Source organism: Falco cherrug, chromosome 2 (genome assembly GCF_023634085.1).
Source record: "Falco cherrug isolate bFalChe1 chromosome 2, bFalChe1.pri, whole genome shotgun sequence".
Classification (NCBI taxonomy): Eukaryota; Metazoa; Chordata; class Aves; order Falconiformes; family Falconidae; genus Falco; species Falco cherrug.
The window spans coordinates 93971774-93994260 of record NC_073698.1 but is presented as its reverse complement, the minus strand read 5'-3'; the positions used below and the strand labels follow the sequence as shown (position 1 = coordinate 93994260).

Here is a 22487-nt window from a genome sequence, read left to right as displayed (position 1 = left end):
ATATATATGTATATAAATGTTTAAGCATCAACAACAGGGTTTTTTGGGTTTTGGTGGTGTTGGTTTTTTTTACTGTGTCTGGAAAGATCCTTTCTTTTTTTGTATCTTTCTGTCTTCTACAATCATTTGGAAGCACAGTAGTAGTCTTCTGGTTCTTTTTGACACTCCAAATGATCATATACAAAATGACCAGGCACTGAGAGGGACTGTCCCACTGATGAACAGCCAGAGAGAAGTGCCAGAGTGACACCTCTCAAAATTGCCTTTAATCACTGTCTTTCAGATACTTGAAGCATACTTTTTCATCTTACACTTATCTTTTATTGAATTTGAATAGACTAATAATTTGTGTAAGGGCACAGAGGGGAATACTTTTAAATGTAAATGTGAAGACTCTAATCTAATACTAATTGAAGTCTCTAAGAGTCTTTCTATTGACAGCAAACACATGCTTGCCATCCTATGAATTGATTTGCTGTTTCTTCTTCATTTATAACATCAGTTGAGCACGGTTTCTGTAAAATAATAAAAAATGAAACCTGCATGATGTACGTTTTACCTGATTAATATTAATGTTATGGTTTTTAATGGTAAAAAAAACCCAAAACAACAAAAAATCAGAATGATGCCTTTTAGTTTCTCCACTGTTCACTTCACTTTCTTCAACAAAACCAGAAATAGCAGCACAGGGCATCTGTGTTATAAAACGAGCCAAGGATGTGCTTTCTTGCTGGTAGAAACCAGGGATGGTGAAGTTACTGTCTTAGATTACTGTCTATTCAGCTCAGGGTCCCTCAAGAGCACTGTGTGTAATGCCATGATACAAGGGATCAATCTACAACTTAATCACAACACGAGATGTGTAGCTAATGGAAAGTCAGCTTGAATTTAAAATTTCCTAGCAGATGTTGACCTTCAGAGGTTACTAAATTATTTCCACTTTTAAACACCTTCATCTTCTAAAACCACTTCAAATCTAAATATAAGCTAGAAATTATGAGATAGAGGCAACTATCTATAGGCACTACTATGTCCTTTATGCCAAATGCTTTAAGTAGTAGACTGGCTGTCATGCACTGAGAGGAAAGAAGGGGAGTTTGTCACCAAGAGCTCCAGAAGTATGTTATCTTTTGCTATGGAAAACATTTGCAACGATGATAGTTATTTTCTTTTAATTGACTTTCATCCTATGTTTTAAGTGCAGTCCTTCCCATTAAGTCATCATTTGTTAAAGAATATTGTAATTTTTATGGTGTCACATGGAGATGCACAACAGTGGTGCCCATTAATGTTACCCTCATCACTGGATGGTGCAATGCGCTGTGAATTAACTTGCCCAAAAGCTGCTGTTTCTTAACTCAGGAGAGGTCTTGTTAGAGGGTTGCAGTTTGGGGGTGTAGTGACTGTAGTTGTAAAAGATTAGTCTGTGATTACAGCAGTGTAATGTCATTTTCATGCTGAGTTAGTGGGTTTATATCTGAATAATAAATACATGGACTAAGTAATTTAATGAAAATTGGCTTGACAACTGTTACAGGAAATGGCTTAAGCACTTTAATACTTTAACTCCTTGGCAGAAAGGGTCAGTTTTTCCCATATGTTCAAGCCCATTGCTTACTTATTTGTCCCCTGAGTTGGCCAGTAACAAAATGCTTAAAAAAGCATGAATGGAAACCACTGAATGATTTAAGGGTGAAATTAGTGGCATCAGGCTTAATAAATAAAAGCAGCTTCTATGTACATAGAAGAGGAACTGTCTGCAGAAGTCAACTTGAATCTAGACATGACACTTCACAATAAATACCTTTCCAAAAAACAACCTTTAAATATATACAAATGATGAAAAGCATATCTAAGATGGGCTGCAGGACTGCAGTGATTTGTTCTGCAGTGGTTAACAACATTCCCAAAGCCAGACTTCAGTTGCTAACAACTACTGGCCATGAAATCAGATGCAGTGTGTGTCCTGTACTGGGCTATTTCCCACACAGTTCGAAGGCTGAAAGGGCCGTGTCTGATGGAGACTCAAATCCCACCCAGGGGCAACAGCACATAGTAAGGAAGTGCACACTATTGGTACATTCACATGCAGGGCACAGGCTGAAGGCTCATTGTAGGAGAAGGAAGGCTACCTGGACACTTTTCAGATGTGAGGCCATCACACTCCCTAAATATAGGTTGCTTGAAATGTGCAAGCATCCTTTATTAGGGAGGAATGCTTCTGATTTATTTTCTGCCTTGAAACACATCTACAAATTACACTGTTTTCAGATGAAGCTGTGTATACGTATCTCACTGCACAGTTAGATGCTGCACAATGATCCTTACCCACAGGATATTGTGTTTGTTTGGGTTTGGTTTACTTTTCTTCAACTACAAAAATCTAGCTAAGGAAATTATATTAATCCCCTGCCCTAGGGATGCACGTTTTCACGCAGAATCCTTTTAACTGCAGTTAGGGAAGGATCCTTTCAATTGTATTTCTTTTAAAACTGCCGGTGAAGAGGGCTATGGAATTTGCCCTCCTTCCCCTCTTTCTTTAATTTCAGGTCCTTTCCAAGAGCATGAATAGACTGGGGGAGTTGCGTGGCTAGTTAGGTTATGCCTAGCTTCTAGACAAATGGGGCCAGACAGCAAGCTCAAGCAATCCCTCTGATTATCTATGCTGCTTAGCTGTTTACTCCTTCCCTGGATCTCATTCTGAGCTTCCTGCAGCCAGCTCCTCCAAAGCAAGTCAGAACAGCTGGAGCATGCAGCAGTATAAAGCACAAGCTAAGCAATGCTGCTTGGTGTCCAAGCTGAGGCTCTGTCCCGGGTCTTATTTTATATTTAAAAGGCTAGCCATAGTGATCTGTGTGTGTTGCCTTTATTCAGAATGAATGATTTAATTAAGAGATATCAATGGATTTGGCTGCTGTCATGGAATACTGTTCTGCTGCTGCATAAACTGCCAAGGAAATTTATGAAAAAATGTCAAAGCAGAGGCAAAGATCTTTGATATCAAAGCAGGAGACACTATTGTTTTGATCATGTTCTAATGTTATTGTATTGTTTTTTTTTCACATCCAGTGTCATGTTTAGATTTAAATTTTCTATACAGTTGAAGACAATGCCCTTGGGTCACTCATTAAGCATCTTGTCGTGCTATGGCCATTTTAGAAAACATGCAATTTATATACAGAATATATAAAAAACATGTACACTTAATTTACTATAAATATATAATTTATAAGCTGCGAATCTATTGCATACTGTGATAAAGTAACTAGGAATATTTATACATTAAACAGAAATATGTAGTTTTATTAGACAAATTCACTATCTTTTTTTCCCTTTGGAAATATGAATATAAATCTCTGATTAAGTCATCAGAAAATCCATGCTTTATGGTTCAGCTTCCCAATATGCATTTCACAGTCTTTCACAGAAATGGGTGATTTTAACCTCTGCAGAGAAGAGTGCCCCAAATAATGCAGAGAGGGTGGTACAGGGTCTGACACAGCTCTAAGATGCAGTGTGCACAACGTGTGGCAAATGTCATAAACACCAACTCCACAGTTAAAATTCAGAATTTACAAAAATATAAAGGCTCTGATTCCAGACACCACGAAGGATCTGAGCAGTACAGTTCATGAGAGAGAAGTGCCATTCAGTTACTTATAACGGATAAATCAGAGCAGCCTAGTGGCTTATCTGAACTGTGCCAGCTACCAGTAATCCCCAAGTACTGGAAGGGCATGAAGCCACCTTGATTACTCTTTATGCCCCAGCTACATGTTAGCAGCTGGGAAGAGTGGAAGCATAAAGGCTTCATGAGCCAATAAAAGAAGGAAGCTTTTAAAAGAGGAATTAGATGGAATATAAATCCACAAACAAACAAACAAACCCCCCTGGAAATCCTTGATCCACCTGCTGTGTAATGCTGGCAGTGCGTTACTGTTTATTTTAAAGTTCTTCAGATTGCCTCCGTTCTGGTCCTGAGTGTGTCGAGAACTGCCCCAGGCTGCCTTGCATAGCACCCTCTCCTAAAACAAATCTGGGGTCTCTGATGAAGCACTGTTCCAACTCTATATCCCTGTAGGGACCAGGCATCTCAGAGCCTGCCTTATACTCCACAGGAAAGGGATTCCTCTCAGAGTGGATCTGTGATCACTTAAAAACCACCACAAACACAAAACCGTGCCTATGGGTGGCCTGTCTTCCTCTGCAATATACAGAAGATCTTGGGTCCAGTTTCCCCTCAGTTTAAAGGGTTCAGTATCTGATCTGAAGGCCTGGAAATGACTGAGTGGCCCGGTTTTGCAGCAAAGAATTCAAACTTCACAAAGCCAGGGAGGAATAGAAGGGGAACATGGCTTTTCATCCTTGCAATGTAGTTCTTGTCTGAGAGGGGAAAGCCTTTACTCTGGACCTTTTTGATGAGATGCACAGAAGTGTCTGTTGTAGCCATTACACTTTAGGGGCAGCTGATGTAACTGTTACAGAAAACGTAAGGATGGGAATTGAGAGTCAGCACCTCTTTCACTCTTCCTGATAATTGCCCTGACCACTAAGATAAAAATGTGTGTGAGTGCCCTTTCTCTTTATCCAAATGTTGTATCCTGGGTACTTTGCTGCACAGCTTGCTGGATTCAGGAGGCTATCTGCACCCATTACGTGTTTTTTAAAGTGACCATAGCTGCACTTTATGATGAATTTCATTTCCTCTGAATAGAAGACAGTGAGAGATATCCCACCCCATTTTCCAAGAAACCCACAGCCTTGTAGCCTAGGAGGTGCAAGTTTGCATTCTTTAAGTCTAAGACAGGCACAGAAGCTCCTGGAAAGGCCCTTTCTGCATGAAATCTCTCAACATTTTGTTATTGGCTGCAAAACTTTAGAAGGAGAGACTGAAATTCTTGACTAATTTTTCAAGTAAGGTTGTCTGTGGTAACTTGGTAGAGAATGATCTGTGCAATGAATCATGAATGAGATACCTCAACCTTGCTGAGAAGCAGGGTTTCAGGAGGACCCTCAAAGAGGCCATCACAAATTATTTGCTTTCAAAAGTGGTGCCCCACAGTGCTGAAGCATTGTGCTCTTCCCATGGACTCTATGAGGCCCTTAGGTTTCCTCCACAAAGGCCTGGGTGTTACGCACCAAAACATCAGGCACTGCAACTTCTTCTACCTGTCAGAGGACTGAGATTTTTTTGGCTGTAGCAAACAGTGGGCTGTCCAGAGAAGCACTCTAGCAGTACGATTCTCGTCTCCAAAAGCTAATAACCCCTACCCATGCATTTCTGTTTCTCCAAAGCCCAGGACTGCATGGGAAAATATGGGAATATCTGCAACTTGCTGAATTGTGGGCACTTTCCCTTAACGAATAATAACTGATACTCAATTGGTGAAAACTGCATGAACAAACACATTTTTCCTCCATCCCAGGAACATGAGTATGGGCTATCACTCTTGCTTTTGTACTTGAGGAAATATAGCTGAGAAGAGGCTAAACGCTTTCCTTAAACCAATATAGTTAATCAGGGAAAACTTCAGATTAAAATTTACCAGATCGATACTCAATATGTTAGGCTGCCTCTGATGACTACATTCCCAATGTGTGCTGTCTTTACGTCTTCATCTTAGGCTGTAAAACTGTCTCATCAGGATTGCTCTTTCTTGTTGTGCTGTTTACTATGTCTAATAAAGAATTAGTCTCAATAAAAAAAAAAATATCACAGTAACACTTTGGCTGGAATACGGCTATAAACCCTTACACTGCAATTTAAAGCAGTTGTTGAAGAGAAGCATACAAATTGCATGCACAGTGGCCACAGCAGGAGCTTATGCAAAAACGTTTTTTGCCAGATGTGAACATAGCCTGTTGCCTGTGTATAAGCACATGCACATACTCTCCCCCACGCCAAACTGAAATGAAAATCTGGCCACTCCACAGAAAAGTTTCAGACTGCAGTAATTTTCCTTTCCAGGCAGTGATATCCCGTCAGATGGAGCAGTCTGAGGTGTTAAAAGCCTTTGGTCAGTCTGGTTATAGGAGCCATCCTAAAAATAAGCATTTGGCAGAATTTTGCAGCTCTTTGGCTCTGTACTCGTGAGAATAATTTTGCAGCTCTTCAGCTCCGTACCCCTGAGAATTTTGGTTTTGTCACACTTCTGAGGTGTGTTTTGTGTGAGGTAAAGGAGACACAAATGTTAAAAACAGATTTAAACTCTTTTATTTTTTCATCAAATAAAAAACTTTTGCTTATCAAAGTTATAAATAATTAGGGACAGATTCAATTCATGCCAATAAGCTCCTCAGTGTGGATATAGTCTCATTTGGATGACTCTGTAGAAGACTCCTACTCAGCATGACTGTTGGTGGTAGAAACCAGAAAAAGACTAGATGCCCTGACCCTGCAACACACTATATTGCAGCAGAGCTTTGAGCCTATGTGAAAGACGCTCTTCACAGCGATGCATTGAGCATCCTGCATTAAAGAGCTGGTTTGGTATTAATAAAAAGATAAGCCAGTCAATTTATAAGATGCTTATTTTCTACGTTGGTGAAGAGATCTCATTCCCTCTCCCCTACTTCCAGCCTTTTTATATATAGGAAGAACTGATGACTGAAAAAATTGCTGGTGAAAGACACCCAAAAGTGCCTTAAGGATGTCTTGCTGTTAAAAGACAGATTCTTTTTGGTATTCAGGATGTGGGGGACCACATAGGAGGTTCCCAAAGGGAGAAGGGATATGTGAAGGGGAGGGATAGGAGCTGAGCTAAACATGCAACAGATTAGCTGATGGGAGCCTTGAAGCTAGAGTCAGGAGGGGGGAGTTAGTTTCAAAGTAATATTCTGTGCAGATTTTATGGAAGTGGGTTGAAGTATAAGGAGGTAAAAAATGGAAAAGGTTTGAAAATACAAGGGAATTTTTTTTTATTAGTCCTAGACATTATGAGTATAAGGGTCTGTGTGCCTGACCAGTTGCAGATTGTCATCTACACCAGCTCTTGACCATCACTGCCATCATTTGTTCCTATGCCTGAGCCATCCCATTTGTTCCCATTTGTCTAAATCCCATTGTTCATCTATGTACCATGTATCTTTTGGTGTATAATCTCCTAGCAACCATAAATCAATGTCTCCTCACAAATGTTAGTCACCCAAACTGCTCTTTTTCAAGTCCTGCATATGCCTTCAGACAGTAAAGCAAGGAACATTATGGAGACATTAAAGGAAAAGCTGGCAGAATTCTGAAATAAAGTGAATGTCCAAGGCTCAGAGGAACAATAAAAGGGGTTAAAATTGATTTTGAGACCTCTCTGTGGCCACAGAGAGAGGTATTGACCAAGCCCTGTATTTGAGACTGTACCTACCTATTGATGCTTATAACTGAGCTTCCATTAATTTCTGCAGCACAAGATCAGAATCACACAGGAGGAACAAAGTAAAACATATTTAGGGAGAAAGGAACAAAGTATCAATTTTGGTCTTTTAAAAGGGATCTTTTGAGGTGAGTATGCCAAGCAGAATGAGGCAGTTCGTTCTGACTGAAAATAAAAACCTAGACTGGTTGACAACATTTCAATATTATTATTAATACTTTTTTATTTAATTAAGTAAAACTTCCCTCCTGCTTTCTCTTCTCAGTGAACATTTTTTATCTTGTGGTTCTGTGCAGTTTCTTGCATGAGTTTCTTGCACTGACTTCATAAAACATTGTTAAAAATAAGATTACCCAGGAGGAGTTTGACTGACCCTATGCTGGAGTGCAGATTTCATGACCAGACATGTAATACCAGCTTTTACTTGAACACATTCAGGAGTTTCCCAGGCTTCTGCACACATTATGCGGTTCACATGCTGATTAGCAGTGAAGAGTTCTGTCTTCATTAGTACAAAGCAACTGAGCAGTTTCTCAGAATCAGGTGCGAGGAGCATCTCTGCTACCTGCTCCCAGTGAGGCTGAGCTCCTCTGCCTTTCCCTTTGCTCACTTCAATGAGCACTGTTTTGTGGTAAGAAATGAAGTAGGCGCCTGGATCTTTTCATGTCATAAGGAAAGCAAACAAGTGAATTTCCCCAAATACTACCCATCCCTTTATTGCATTGTAGGAAGGAAGACTTCAGAAAGAGATGCCTTGCAGTGAGGTGCTTGTCATGACTTGGAATAGAAAGATTAGGAAGAAGGGTGGAGACCTCAGAGAAAAAGAAAAAGTTTGATGGACATGTGAAGAATTAACGATTTTATTTGAATATTTTAAAAACTGACATAAGATCTAAGTAACTTTGCACTGTAGGCTTATAGTTCCAGTGGGAAGTTTCCAGATGTAAGATTTCTGATTCACTGTTTTTTTTAGATTTATTTCCACAGACTTATTTGCACATGGAAGACTTTAGCTCTGGGACTGGCTGCACTCAGTTACAAGTTTGACTGAGGCTTGTGTAAAAATATATGAGTTAGCTTTCAAGTAATTTGCTCAGAGGTGCTCTGCGCCACACTGTGATGATACAGAGCTCGGCACAAGCTATAATGCCTGAGGTTAATGGCCTCCAGTGAATTCCAGCCTGCCATGACTACATTGGTAGCAGCCCTCAAACTACCTATGTGAAAGCCAGCTCCAGTGCATCTGTACAATCCGCTGTGACTGCTAAGGCTATATATTCTTTGTAGACCAGCTCAGGTTAGCTGGGTAAATCAGGAGCATGTCAATTGTTTAAAGGGTTTTTCATTTCTGAGCTCCTGGTTTGTGGAGTGAAATAAAATAGCGCATAAAAATTGTTCTTGTGCAGTGTCTATTAGATAACCTATGTGGAAATATCCCACTGCACCCCAGAGCTGACAGTAATGTATGTTTCTGTTATCAGCCTCAACAAAAAGAGTCAGGGAAGAATGAACACATCGTATAGACTATCCTGTAATGCCAAATGCAGAACTGACGAGGTTTTGTAGTGTGAGACTTACCTTTCTCTTCCAGAGTTGGTTCTGTGGACAAAGGCATTTACTGAATGTGAAGCATGCCAATCCAACAATTTTCACAAGCACTTTAAGGCACAAAAAAGTGCATCTTAGCAGGGATTCTCCTTCCGTGAAATGTTGATGGGATTTTACCGGCATGACTCCTGTTACATTCAGCAAAAGTCCCCACAGCTGAAAATTCACATACCACTTCAGAAATTGATTATTCACTGTTTGACCTCAGACTCTGTCAATGTATATATATTGATGGCTTTAGCTGTACTTACTACAGAGACATTTTCTTTCTGTGACTCATTCTGTAATCACCTGGATCTGACAGTCACTGGAGTATTTGTCTTGTGAGGCCTCAGTGGTATTTTGCTGAAGAAGAGCTTTCAATTTTGGGATGTCACATGCCCTTTTTATATCCAGGTCATGTCATAAGGCCATATTTTCACTAAGATGCTTTTTCAAGTTAACCAAGTGAAGTGAAGCAGTTTACATCTTGGTGTAAGAGAATAGCTCTCTTGATGCCATTTTGTTTATATGTATTTTTGTGTGTGCCTGCATCTGCACTTCTGGATATAGGCAGTTGGAATGAGGGGAAAATTGTACTTCCCCCATCTGTAATGATTCCCTGCTGATTTCATTCAGTGTTGCCTCTACCTCTTGCCTGCTTTGGATAGGACAGTTATGTCTTCTGCAGTCTGCAAATACCATTGTCATAAGTGGTGTTGCTCACATGTATTCCTCAGATACTTAGTGGTATTTAGGCTCAGTGATATTAGTGAAAATGAGAGTCCTGAATAGGATTTAGACACCTAAATATCTCTGCAGATCTTGCTCTGGCTCTGTAAGTGCCTCCATGGCTCTTACCCTTATATATATATAGAAAAAAAATGTATATTGAAGTCACAGAATATGATTCTTAGTCTCAGATGAAACTGTAAGCACCCAAAACTGTTGCCACAGTCCCACAAGGAGATATGGCATTCTTAGCAAGCTAAGTTATTATCTATGACAGATGAACTTTCAGAGGATGTTAGTTTTAGCTTGATGAAGCAGAACAAAAATTTTGTCTTTATTTGATTTTTCCAGCAAATTGCATCAGGGCAAAGTACCTGTACTATTATATTTCAGAGTTTCCTGAGATCTCTGCCCATGTGGGTTTTTTGGCATTTGATTTTTTTGTTTGTTTAGTAGGTAGGATTGTCACCAATGAATAACAAAAGTGACATAAGCATAATAATTTCTGTGGTACATTAGATTATGGTGAATGCTTCTAAAGAAGAAGGAATTCTGTCTTTACTGGGCATGATTATATTTAGGGAGTCAGGGTGTTGCACTCCACAGAAATCCCATAGAAAGACAACCTTGTAAATGAAAGGTTTCACTCCCCAAGAAGAAATGCCACCTTGATTTGTAAGCCTTAGGGTAACTATGTTGTCCTGGTGTCACTGATTTTGCCTCCTGTGACTGATAAATTTACCTTGCTGTGAACAGTCTAATGAAATGATGATGTTTAAATGGAGGAAAACATTGGTTTTGGCCAAAGGCAGAATGGTAGAGAAAGAGAAAAGGCTTACCTAAGTACTTGCAATAAAGACTACTTCTGGTCTACCTTCTGCTTTCTTACTGGAACCTTAAGCAAACTTGTTAAATCATGTGAATTTTCTCATCAGGGGCTGGACTATGCATTATACAGATCCTTGAAAACAAGTGTGCAAGCTACACTGCTTCTGGAGTAACTGCAGGATCCCGGTGGGTCAGAGGAACTTTTCTAGTGCATCAAAGCTGCCTTTCTCTCCCTGGCCAAATATCTATGGTCCCTGGCCACAGGATGGGCTGAGCTGCCTTTAACAGCATCTCCCTAGCCCTTACACTGCCTGCCACACTCTGAGCAGGGAGGAAGCTAGGATGATAAATAACTTGCTCCTGTTTAATGACCATGGTCAGCTGAGGTGTCCCAGCATTAGTTCAGCCTTACTGTCTGACTTGCAAGGATGTGACTGCAGGGCCATGATGAGGTAATTCAGGCACCTATAGTACTGCAGCTGCAGAAGCAGAGCCCTCCATAGGCGTTAGCTCTGTTTCAGGTCGCATAAGGACTGTGGTGGATGTTTGAGTCTGTTCAGTTTCATTGAGGAGAAATGGTTGCTAAAAGCCCAGCTGCCTCCAGAACTGGCAATTAAACACCCATCTCCAACAAACTCTGCTACCCTTCCCTGCTGTCCAGGGATCTGTGTTACCAATGCTCAGATCAGCGGTTGGGTCTTCGTCCTACTCTACCCACATTTTGATTGCCTCCCTCATTTCTGTGTGGACATGAAGTCCGTGCTCCACAGATGAAGGGATGCTCAGTCCCTGGTGGGATCACTGCCTCTTCACTTTGCCCCTTGGTCCTGTTCCTGGATCCCTGCTCTATCCCCACACTCACACAGGATTGATTTTAGTATTTTCAAACAGTCCTGATGATTATCCTGCTCTCTGTGGTAAGGGGTGAAGGGTTCAACTCACCTTTCTCCTCTGTATACAGAACAAAATAAACCATCTGAGATGGTGGGAAAAAATTCTTTCCATTGGCACATGGGCCAAAGTCAGAAGGTAGACCAAAAAATACTACATGTAGAGAAAAACACAGGATTCTTCAGAGATCTGTTAATATCTTGCCAATATTTTCATTGTCATTCCATGAGGTGGTTATGCCTCATTACCTCTCTTTTTTTGCTTTCACATCTCTCTGCTTTGCCTGCAGTTCTCCATGTGTGCATGTGTACTGTATTTTAGTTTGCCTTACAAAATCCCTTAATAAATACACATATCAAAGAAAATTGAGAAGTGCACAGGTATCATTTTAAATCTCTTGTATGATTATAATATTCCCACTAAGGACACTTTAGCTTTATGGCTGAAATTGATATGAAGAGAAAAAGCCTGCCAGGTGCAGCCTGGAAACTACACCAAAAAGGCAGAGTTGGGATGGACGTGAGGATACAGATGTGATCGGTTGCAGTTAGGATGATCTCCAGGGCAAGAGTACAAGTAAATCTTCTCAAGAACCTACCAAATAAAGGAAGCTTGGGGGCTGTGCGTTATCAATACTAGAGAATACTTAGCCAAAGCTGCAGTTAGCAGCTGGATGGGGCTTAGTGTACATCCTTCAGCACTCATCACTCAGCATGGGGACTCCTCCATGCATTGAGATGGATTCACTCCCTCTGGCAGCTGTTGAGGAAAGGACTCACTGTCTAGCCAGACAGCAGCAAGGTCACAGCCACCTTTGGTACAGGAGCTATGAGGCAACATGCCACAGCAAATTCAAGGGAATATTCAGTATATTCAGGTTTCTTGTAGGTAAGGTGAGCAGATGAGCGCTGAGGACTTTCTGTAAGTGCTAAGTGCCCTGAAGTCATAGGAGGTGTGGGACAAATTATAATGCGAGGGTTTTTCATGAAGGCAGAGTGTTGGAGAGTCCTGTCAACTGACAGCACAGCAGACCCTCTGGGGAAGCAGGGGGATGGGAGCTGCAGGGAACAGAAGCAATTTTTTAGCTGTTTGTCAGAATACCAGACATCTATTTTCTGGTGGATTTGAACATTAACTACCTGGGGTTTTTTTTGACAATGCTTTCAAGAAACAGACATTTTCCTTATGATATGAAAATCACTTTGATTATCTTGAATGTGCCTGAAAGGCACCTGGATTGTTACCTTGTTGCATTGGAGGTGACAAAAGGAAAACCAACGGGAAAAAAAGATTTAATTATAAAGTATACTTCGCTTAATCTTTTGGAGGTAATGTCAACTCTTTTTAAAATTTAGGCAGTAAAGTAAAATTAAATGTTTCCATTGTCTTTGAAGAGTTTTAGGTTATGTTCTCAAACCTTGGCTATACTTCATAGAAGTTTACTGCTTTCTTTTTAAATGAACTATTAGATTAGAGAATTCTTATAGGATGGAGTGTGTGAAATGTTTCATTGGAAAAAGTGATGTTGTGTGCCCTCTTTAAAGTACAGGTCTTCCCTGAGATGTACAACACCTATACACCCCTTCCCCACTGGAAAAATATCAACAATAGAAAAAAAAAAAGATCAATACAAAAAGTATAAGAACATTGCAAATTTCAGTCCTGTTAGTTATTGTTTTCTTATCTACTTCATTTGGCTCATGTTTGCTACACATTTAGAAAACCCAGCACTACCAGACTGACTTTAAGAGAAAGTTGGACTTTTAGCTTAGAATCTTTAAGTTATATCATTAAATGTTCATTTTGAAGATCCTCTGATAAGTATCCTCTTCTTATTTCGTTGTAAATCTTGCGTTACACTTCTGATGTTTATAAACAAATATAAATGATCAAAAAAACCCTGAACTGGTGTTATTTAAGCAATAAAGCTCTTTCCAGAAAACTCTGAGGATTAAGAGAAAGTGATCAGTTTTGCTGGCAGTACTTAGGTTTATAGAAGCACAGAATCGTAAACATAGAATAGTTTGGGTTAGAAGGAACCTTTAAAGGTCATGTAGTTCAAACCCCCTGCAGTGAGTAAGGATATTTTGAACTAGATAGGTTGCTCAAAGCCCTGTCCAAGCTGACTGAATGTTCCAGGGATGGGTCATCTACCACCTCTCTCTGGGCAACCTGTTCCAGTGTTTCACCACCCTTTGTAAAAAATTTCTTCCTTATATCTAGTATAAATCTACCCACTTAATTTTAAAACCATTACCCCTTGATCAATTTTTTGGTCCTCCTCTAGACCCACTCCAACTCTCTCCTGTGCTGAAGACCCCAGAGCTGGACACAGCACTCCAGGTGGGGTTGCATCAGAGTGGAGTAGAGGGGCAGAACCACCTCCCTCGACCAGCCAAGGGTACAGTTGGCCTTCTGGGCTGCAAATGCACATTGCTGGCTCATGTCCAGCATTTTATCCACCAATACCCCCAAGTCCTTCTCCCTCGGGCTTCTCTCAATTCCTTCATCCCCCAGCCTGTATTGATATCGGAGGTTGTCCTGACCCATGTGCAAGACCTTGTACTTGACCTTGTTGAACCCCATGAAGTTCACACGGGCCCACTTCTTGAGCTTGTCCAGGTCCCTCTGGATGGTATCCCACCCCTCAGGCGTGTCAACCACACCACTCAGCTTGGTGTTGTCTGAAAACTTGCTGAAGGTGCAATCAATCCCACTGTCTATGTCACTGATGGAAGATACTAAACAGTACCCATCACAGAATGAATCTCTGAGGGACACCACTTGTCACCAGCCTCCATCTGGATATTGAGCCATTGACCGTTACTCTGTGGAAGTGAACATCCCACCAATTCCTCATGCACCAGACAGTCCACACATCAAATCCATCTGTCTCCAATTTAGACAGAAGGATGTTGTGGAGGACTGTGCCAAAGGCCATACAGAAGTCCAGATAGATGACATCTGTAGCTCTTCCCTTGTTCACTGATGTAGTCATTCTATCACAGAAGGCCACTAGGCTAGTCAAGCAGGACTTGCCCTTGGTGAAGCCATGCTAGCTGTCTCTAAATCACCTCCATGTCCTCCATGTGCCTTAGCATAACTTCTAGGAGGATCTGTTCCATCATCTTCCCAGGCACAGAGGCAAGGCCGGCAGGTCAGTAGTTCCCAGGGTCCTCCTTTCTACTCTTTTTAAAAATGTGTATAACGTTTCCCTTTTCCCAGTCACCAGGAACTTCACCTGACTGCCATGGCTTTTCAAACATCATGCAGAGTGGCTTGGCAACTAAATCAGACAATACCCTCAGGACTCTGGGATGCATCTCATCAGGTCCCACAGACTTAAGTATATTCAGGTTCCTCAGGTGGTCACAAAAATTATCTCCTTTTTTTTCTTTGACTGAGTTTACCGAGTTCTTATAATATTTCACATCTACCAGCAGAAGGCAAGTAAAAGACATCGTGCAATTGAGTAGAGAAATGGAAGGAGATATTTGCTTTGTTGTAAAGCACGTACCTACTTACTGTATATCTGAACTACAGTCTGTGGTGTGGTAGCGTACTCCTAACAAAGGTAAGCACGTTTTGCTAACATAGGTAAGCATGTTTACTAGGTTCTGCTGGCACTCAGGAATTGAAAGCTGTCATGCTCATATGATGGCTCTTGCAAGACAACACCATGAGATTAAAGAAAGGTTGACAAAGAGCATGGGAAAATGCCAAGGTACTCAGTGTCTCTTTAACCTCAGTCTTTACTGATAAGACTGGTCTTCAGGAATCCCATGCCCCTGAGACCCCATGGGAAAGAAACTTAGTGGAGAAGGATCAGGTTACAGAGCATTTAGGCAAACTGGATGCAGACAAGTCGATGGGACCACACATGAAGCACCCATAAGTGCTGAGGGAACTGGCTAACAGCATTATGAATCTGCTCTTAATTATCTTTGAAAGGTCACAGCAGCTGGAAGAGGTTTCTCATTACAGGAAAAAAAAAAAAGTCACTCCTATCTTCAAGAAGGAGAGGGAGGGAAATCCAGCAATTGCAAGTTGACCAGATTTACCTTGAAGCCTGAAGCATGTATTTCTTGAAGTCATTTCCAGATACAAAGGACAGGAAGGTGGCTGGGGGTAGTCAGCATGATTTATGAAGGGGAAATCATTCCTGACCATGCTAACAGCCTTCTATGATGACTTGACTGGCTTCATGGATGAAAGAGGAGCAGTGGATGTTGTTTATCCCAATTTTGACAAGACTTTTGGCACTGTCTCTCACAACATCCTCAGAGACAAACTATTGGAGTGGACAGCTAAATGGAGAGTAAGATACATGGAACACTGGCTGAATTGCCATGCTTAAGGGGTTGTGATCAGCTGCATGAAGTCCAGCTGGAGACCAGTCACTACTGGTCTACTGGAGGTGTTAACAATACTGTTAAACATCTTCATTAATTACCTGGAGAATGGGATGGGACAGAGCGCACCCTCAACAAGTTTGCAGGAGAAAAAAGAGTGGAAGGAATAGTTGATGCCCTGCTGCCATTCAAAGGGATTTGGATAAGCTGCAGAAATGGACCAACAGAAGCCTCACGATGTTCAGCAAGGGGAAATGCAGTGCTGTACCTGGAGAGGAGCAATCTGGTAGATGACCAGCTGGAATGCAACTTTGCAGAAAAAGCCATGGGGCTCCTGGTGGACACCAAGTTGAACATGATCTAGCAATGTGCTCTTGCAGCAAAGATGGCCAATAGCCTCCTGGGCTGCATTAGCCAGAGCATTGCCAGCAGGTTGAGGGAGGGGATCCCTCACTTTGCTTAGCATTGGTGAGAAACATCTAGAGTGCTGGGTCTAGCTCTGGGCTCCCTGTACACAAGAGACATAGACATACTGGTATGGGCCTAGCAAAGTGTCACGAAGGTGATTAAAGGAACAGGGGATCTGCCATACAAGAAAAGGCTGAGATTGTTGAGTTTGCTCAGCCTGGAGAAGGGAAGATGCAGGGAGATCTTAATTATGTGCATAAATTACTGATGGGTGGTAAGTAAAGAAGATAGAGCCAGATTCTTCTCAGTGGTGCCCAGTTATAGGACAAGAGGCAGTGTGCACAAACTGAAACTTAGGACTTTACACTTAAACACAAGAAAAACCTTTTAAAGTGAGGGTGACTAAGCACTGGTACAGGTTGCCCAGAGAAGTTGTGGAGTCTCCATCCCTGGAGATATTAAAAACCTACTGGGGCATGAGCAACTTGCTCTAGCTGATCCTTCTCTGGGACTAGATGGACTCAGAGGACTGGATGATCTCCAGATGTTCCTCCCAAAAACAATGATTTAGTGATTCTGTTTGTTTAGATGGAGACAAATATGTTGATCAAGCTGCTCAGCTAGTAGAAATATTATCAAGTAAAAAGGAAAAGAAAAATGAGGCTATGGAGGGAGAATAGCAGACTATTTGACTTGTTTTAGCTTGATGTTGAAAGTGGAAACACATTTATAATGTAAAAAGGAAGTGTTTTTTTAGAAACAATTGTTGCAAAACCTGAGTTGAACAACATGCTTCATTGGAATTTAGCAGCTTCAAAACATCTTACTGTTGTGTTTTTTTCTTCCCCCAAATCAGCATATTTGCTTCCTCCAAGGTGTGTGGTCTAGCCCTTGGTAGTGTACTGGGGTTCGTGCACCCATTACTCATCTTTCCATTTTTCATAAAGGAAATTAATAATGTTTCCATTTTTTGTAAAGCAATTTGAGATCTAAATATGAAAACAAATGTAGGTATTTATATTCTGTGCACTGACATTTTTTTTAATCTAAGGAAAATTATGTGATTAAAAATAATGGGAAAAGAGAAAATAAGTACTTGATACTCAATGTTTGTATCAGCTTTTGTGTATTTGCGTATAAACTCAGGCATTTAGCATTAATCCTTTTTGATTCAGTTGAGAACCTCTGTTTATTTCATCATGCCTAAAAATCTAGGAGGCTAATAGACAACTAATTAAATATTAAGTCTCCATTCATTCTGCTACATGTCAGTGACCGCCGAATAGCAGGAAAGGAGGTGGGAGGGAAGAGATTACAAATAGCTGTTTAATGAAAGCTGTGTCAAGCCAGAACAAATATTGCTAAACTATTTGTTTATGGCAAGGCAGACATCTACAGATCAGGTGCACAAAGAGCTTCTTGTCTAAGTCCAGTTTCAGTGTACTGGAGTCAATGTGAAAATTGGCTCTTGCTGGGAATTTCAGTGGCAACTCTTTGCATACAGAGTGGAACAGGTGTGGAGAGGTAATCTTTTAATTTTAAGTCTGAGAAGGAAGACAGAGAGGAGTGGTTGCAATGCTAAAACATTCTGTGCTGGTACTGTGGATAAAAAAAAAGCTGTTATACTCATGCCCTCCCTCAACTCTTCTCATAAATCCTTAAATGCAAGGATGTAGTTCTGTGTATTTATGTAACAGCTTCTAATGAAACTATATTAATTAAATCAGTGTTGGTAATGTTTTTTCTTTTGATCAATATTTACATGATCTGTTTGGGAAAACTCACTTTCTACTTGTTTTCAGCCACATCTGTACCAGATTGTACGGAGGCTGAGGGATCTGTACTTTTGTTTCAACGTATATTGCAACATTTTTATTGCATTCCACAGGTCCTCCAGTAAACGTTACTTGCAATATTTTTATCAACAGTTTTGGATCAGTCACAGAAACCACAATGGTAAGTGCTATGATGCCACTGGCTAGAGAACAACAATACTTAATATATGTCATGAACACAACCTGTCAATTTTTCTATTTATTGTTCAACTTGCAGGTCCTCCTGTAAATGTTACCTGCAACATATTTATCAACAGCTTTGGTTCAATAGCAGAAACTACAATGGTGAGTGGGACTGGTCATTGAAGCCATCTTGTGAAGGAGTGGGATGTGATGTAGGATAGAGATGCTCAGGATGTGGGGACATTTACTAACTTATTAAGCTTTTAAAAACCTACTAGATAAATTAAAATAAAATAAATATAAAACAACCTATAGAGAGATATATAAATCATTAAACTCAACTTTTAAGTCTAAACAAACCTGTGTTATGACCATACCATAGTCTGTAGTGACTGTGATGACAGCAAATATAGGTGTGTGCAACCCAGCTTTCTCAGGTTTTATTAGTGACAAAGAGGCAGAGAAATGGCTGGAGCTCGGCTGTGGGGCTCCTTGCCAAGTACTCCATATTTTGAGTGGGTTTTACACCACATGCTGAATTATCTGCTGCTGCAGACTGCCCTGACAGAGCTACCAGAACGGTCTTGTTTAACTTAGCTGAATCTCCGTGAATTGCAGCCACATCAGTAACTGAAGTGAATGCACAACTTGAGTAAAATGACTAAGACATATAGCTATAAAGAGAGCTGGGTATTTTGAGGGTTAAATTGGTACTAAGAAATGGGGGGGTTGCAGCTGACTGGAATGTGTATTTTGACTGTATTCAAAGAATGTTATCAGTCAAAAAACCCAAGGTCAAAATGAAAACGTTAGAGTTTAAATTTTGGTATATATATGAAAATAAATAGTTCAATTCTTCATTTCCAGGTGAGGTTTTTCTTTTTAAAATTGCCAAGATTTAGGATTAATGAAGTCAAGCTAAAAAAAAATGGAAATTAAAATTTTAGTCTAACTTTTTTAAGTCTAGAAATGAATTTTTTTTTCAGTATTTGCTAAGAAAAATGAAAAAAAAAATTCTGAGTCCATTTAAAGATTAATGTTTTAGCCTTCTTTTCCAAACAATGAACAAAAGAGATCAGATTTTTATTCAAGCATACATATGCCTGACTACTGGGGTTAGTCCAGGGAGAGATTTTTGATGGCTTGATGTGATAAACCCAGAGTAATTATCAGGTACGCATATGAAAGTAGTAGGTTAAATCCATAGAAAGGGTCTAGTGAAAAATTGCATCTTGACTTGGAACTCTTCAAGTCACCACTGACACAAAATAAACTAAAAATGGGCGCTCTCACCTTCATTGAAACTTTGCGAGAGTGATTGTCATTGCCTCAGGACACTATGGACAGCTATGGATGCTTTTGAAGCAATCGCATTGTAGTTTCACAACACTGTTTTCTGGGGATTCCTACACAGCATCCAGGTCTTTCTATATTTGCTGAAGCCAGAGGCAGTACAGCTGTTTAGCACCCTGTAGGACTGAGATATTGGTAACTAAAATGAACTTGGTACCCACAAAAGGGCTTAAGGTATACCAAAAACCTATTTTTAAAAAAATTGGAATAGATACTGCCTTGCAATCCTTGCATTATGAAGGAAGAGCAGATATTTAGCCCAACTTAATTATTTTATTTACTATTCAAAAGCTTAATATAAATTCAATTATAATTCATGCCATCATTTTAGAAAGTGGTACCTAAGGACTGCAGGAACTTAAAAAAGCTTTTGCTCCTGAATATTTTTACTTAAAAACTATCCTGTTATTTAATGTTCTTTAGACATAAAGGACAAGTTATTGCTAGGGAAGGTTGCTTTCTTAAATAATGTGGGAAAGACTCTCCTGTAAATGACAAGCTAAAACAGAGAGCTATAAATAAACAAGGCAAGTGAGGTAAGTTAATGCTTTAGAGTGTGTATCTGTAATATTTTAAAAACACCTTATAAAAAAACTAAAATCAAGTTTAAAATGACAGGAAAAAACATATCTTGATGTAAAGTAATTATCAACAGACTTAATTTTAACATTTTTGAAAAACATAATTTGTTTTCTTATGTTTAAAGGATTCTGAGAAGATAGCTGTGAGTGTAGCATTTTTTACCCAGCCATGTCTGTTGATCCTAGCATATAGAAGCATCAGCATAGCATTAAGTAGCAAAAATCCTGCACGTCACTAGCTTTACAAGATGGCATTCAATGAAAATATTTGCACGACCTAATGCTGATTGCATTAATTAGACTCCTTCATTGCTTTGATTAAATCCCCTCATTGCATTTTACCTTCTATCAAATATGTTAATGTGCACCTTTCCAACGTTCATTAACACATTCTGCTGAAAACAGCCAAACATTCAAGTAGGTGAAAACAAAGACTATTGGCTGTCTTATTTTGCTTTGTTCATAATATCTGCTGAAAATGTGGAAAGAGTTCTCTTAGATGCTGTTCAATGGTTTGATACTGATTTTTTTAATGCTTCTTTAATGACTAGTGTGACTAGTTTTAGGATGTTTTAAAACTGCTCTGAGAGGCTGACATCAATTACTGTTCCATCTACTTTGCCTTTCTGAAATAGATGTAATCATGTGGGTAAAAATGTTGGCATCCCTTGCGATAAATAATGAGTTTTGTTTGGCACTTAGGATTAATTTTTCCCTATAAAATGCTCTTGATTCTTTTGACATAAAACTAAGTGATTCATTTAAAACCCTGGATTGTAAATTCTGTAGAGACACTCCTGTCTCAGAGGACAGGAATGCTTGGAGAAACCGTTTATATATACTGAAGGGACATTACCGGGATATAACTTGAACGATCAACAGGAGCTCATTGGAAACTTGGGAGATGAAAACTGGTTTAGAGAAGCTTCCAGTAGGAGAAATGAACATGGCAAACAGCATTACAGTCCCAGACTTACTAAATTCAGTAAGCCAGTTTCTCAGTAACACCAGCTGGAGCAGCTCCTGTGTTCTGATTAGGACATAAGGACAGACACCAGGATGAAATTCATCCCTGTGTGAAAGGCCAGCACAACTCTTATGTACAGCATATTCTTCTAAAAGCTAAAACCTTTCATTCAGAATTGAAACATGATTTTGTGCTGGTTCTCTCCAAACAGATGAATTCCGTAGAAGCTTCAAGAATTTGTTGCCAGAGATCTAGGGAAACAAAATGCATATGTATTAGTCTTTCTGCGCTATCATGCACATATGGGACAGTATCACCATTGTGCTTCTTTCCCCTCCAAAATAAATGGTTTTATTCCATATTAGAATGATATATATTATACCAAAATAAAAATAGTAGAAAAAATGCCAAAGTCAAAATGGAATTGTTGGATTTTTTTTTTCATTGATTTACTTGTCTTCCATTTAAGCCCTAACTTGCAAAGAGAAAAAGACTTTCCTGGGTAACATCACTGAATAAAGCAGTTATGCCAGTAAGTCTGTGTCTATTTTTGGAAGCATTCACACATGCAGTATTCAGCAGAAAATTCACTGTACAGCATGACTGCAGTTGAGTATCACAGATGAGTAATCTACATCAGGCTGGGCAGAGTCCCAAAGAATTCAGATGTTCAGTGTTGTTAATGACCAGGATTTTTTAGCTATCAGCTGTAGGAGAAGCTAAGAGCAGTTTGTACATTGACGAGCTAATTGTTAATTACAGAAATGACTAACTGTGAGGACATTATTATTGTCGTTATGCCCTATAATCAATGACTGACACTATGCAGCAGGTTCTCTGTTGGGATAAATGCATCAAACTCCAGTTGTGTTTTGAGTACTTATGTTAGCAGAGAAATTTGCCATTCCTTTATTTTAAAAGCTTGGCTGTGGCTGGCTGTATCTTATTATCTTCCCACTAGAAAAAATGTAATTACAAATGAGCTTATTAGATCCTGATTAATTCACATGTATAGTTTTAACTGCATAAAAGATTCCCGCTGAAGTCACTGGGGACAACTCGCACGCTTAGGTACATAGATAACGAAGTGTTTTTCTGTCGTATGGCCTTGAAATAGGTCATTAAACCACTACCTTTCAGTTAGCATTCATATTTAGGATTTAGAGAGTAGTCTCTTTGGGAAGCCCTTCCTATGCATGGAAGGCTAGCTACGTCTGCTGTTTGCCTCAGACATGTGACTCAAAATCTGGGCAATCCATGCTGTTGCAGAAGAAGATGGGAGGCAGGCTAAGATCTAAGATAAGCATCAGTTCCGAGACAGTAAATGGCACTGAAGAGGGAGCAGGGATGCCCTGCACCCCTCTGCCACAGCAATGCCAGAGACCAAAGGGGCACAGAGCTTTGCTGAAGCTCTAGGCAATGGTTTTGGTGGCCATGGATTTGCTGAAAGACCATTTCTGTCC

General features: G+C 40.0%; 1 protein-coding gene across 7 annotated transcripts in view; it reads left to right on the top strand.

Annotated features, from left to right (window-relative positions):
• GLRA2 (glycine receptor alpha 2) overlaps positions 1–22487 on the top strand; it is a 131520-nt gene that overhangs the window by 5828 nt on the left and 103205 nt on the right. For 3 of the 7 annotated variants that reach the window (XM_027810909.2, XM_005443027.3, XM_027810906.2), the window contains exon 3: positions 18218–18285. In XM_027810909.2, the coding sequence (XP_027666710.1) occupies positions 18218–18285 (68 nt within the window). Of the gene's footprint in view, positions 1–18053; positions 18122–18217; positions 18286–22487 lie in introns of all 7 variants that reach the window. The other 4 variants (XM_027810910.2, XM_005443026.3, XM_027810907.2 and 1 more) reach the window with 2 other exon arrangements.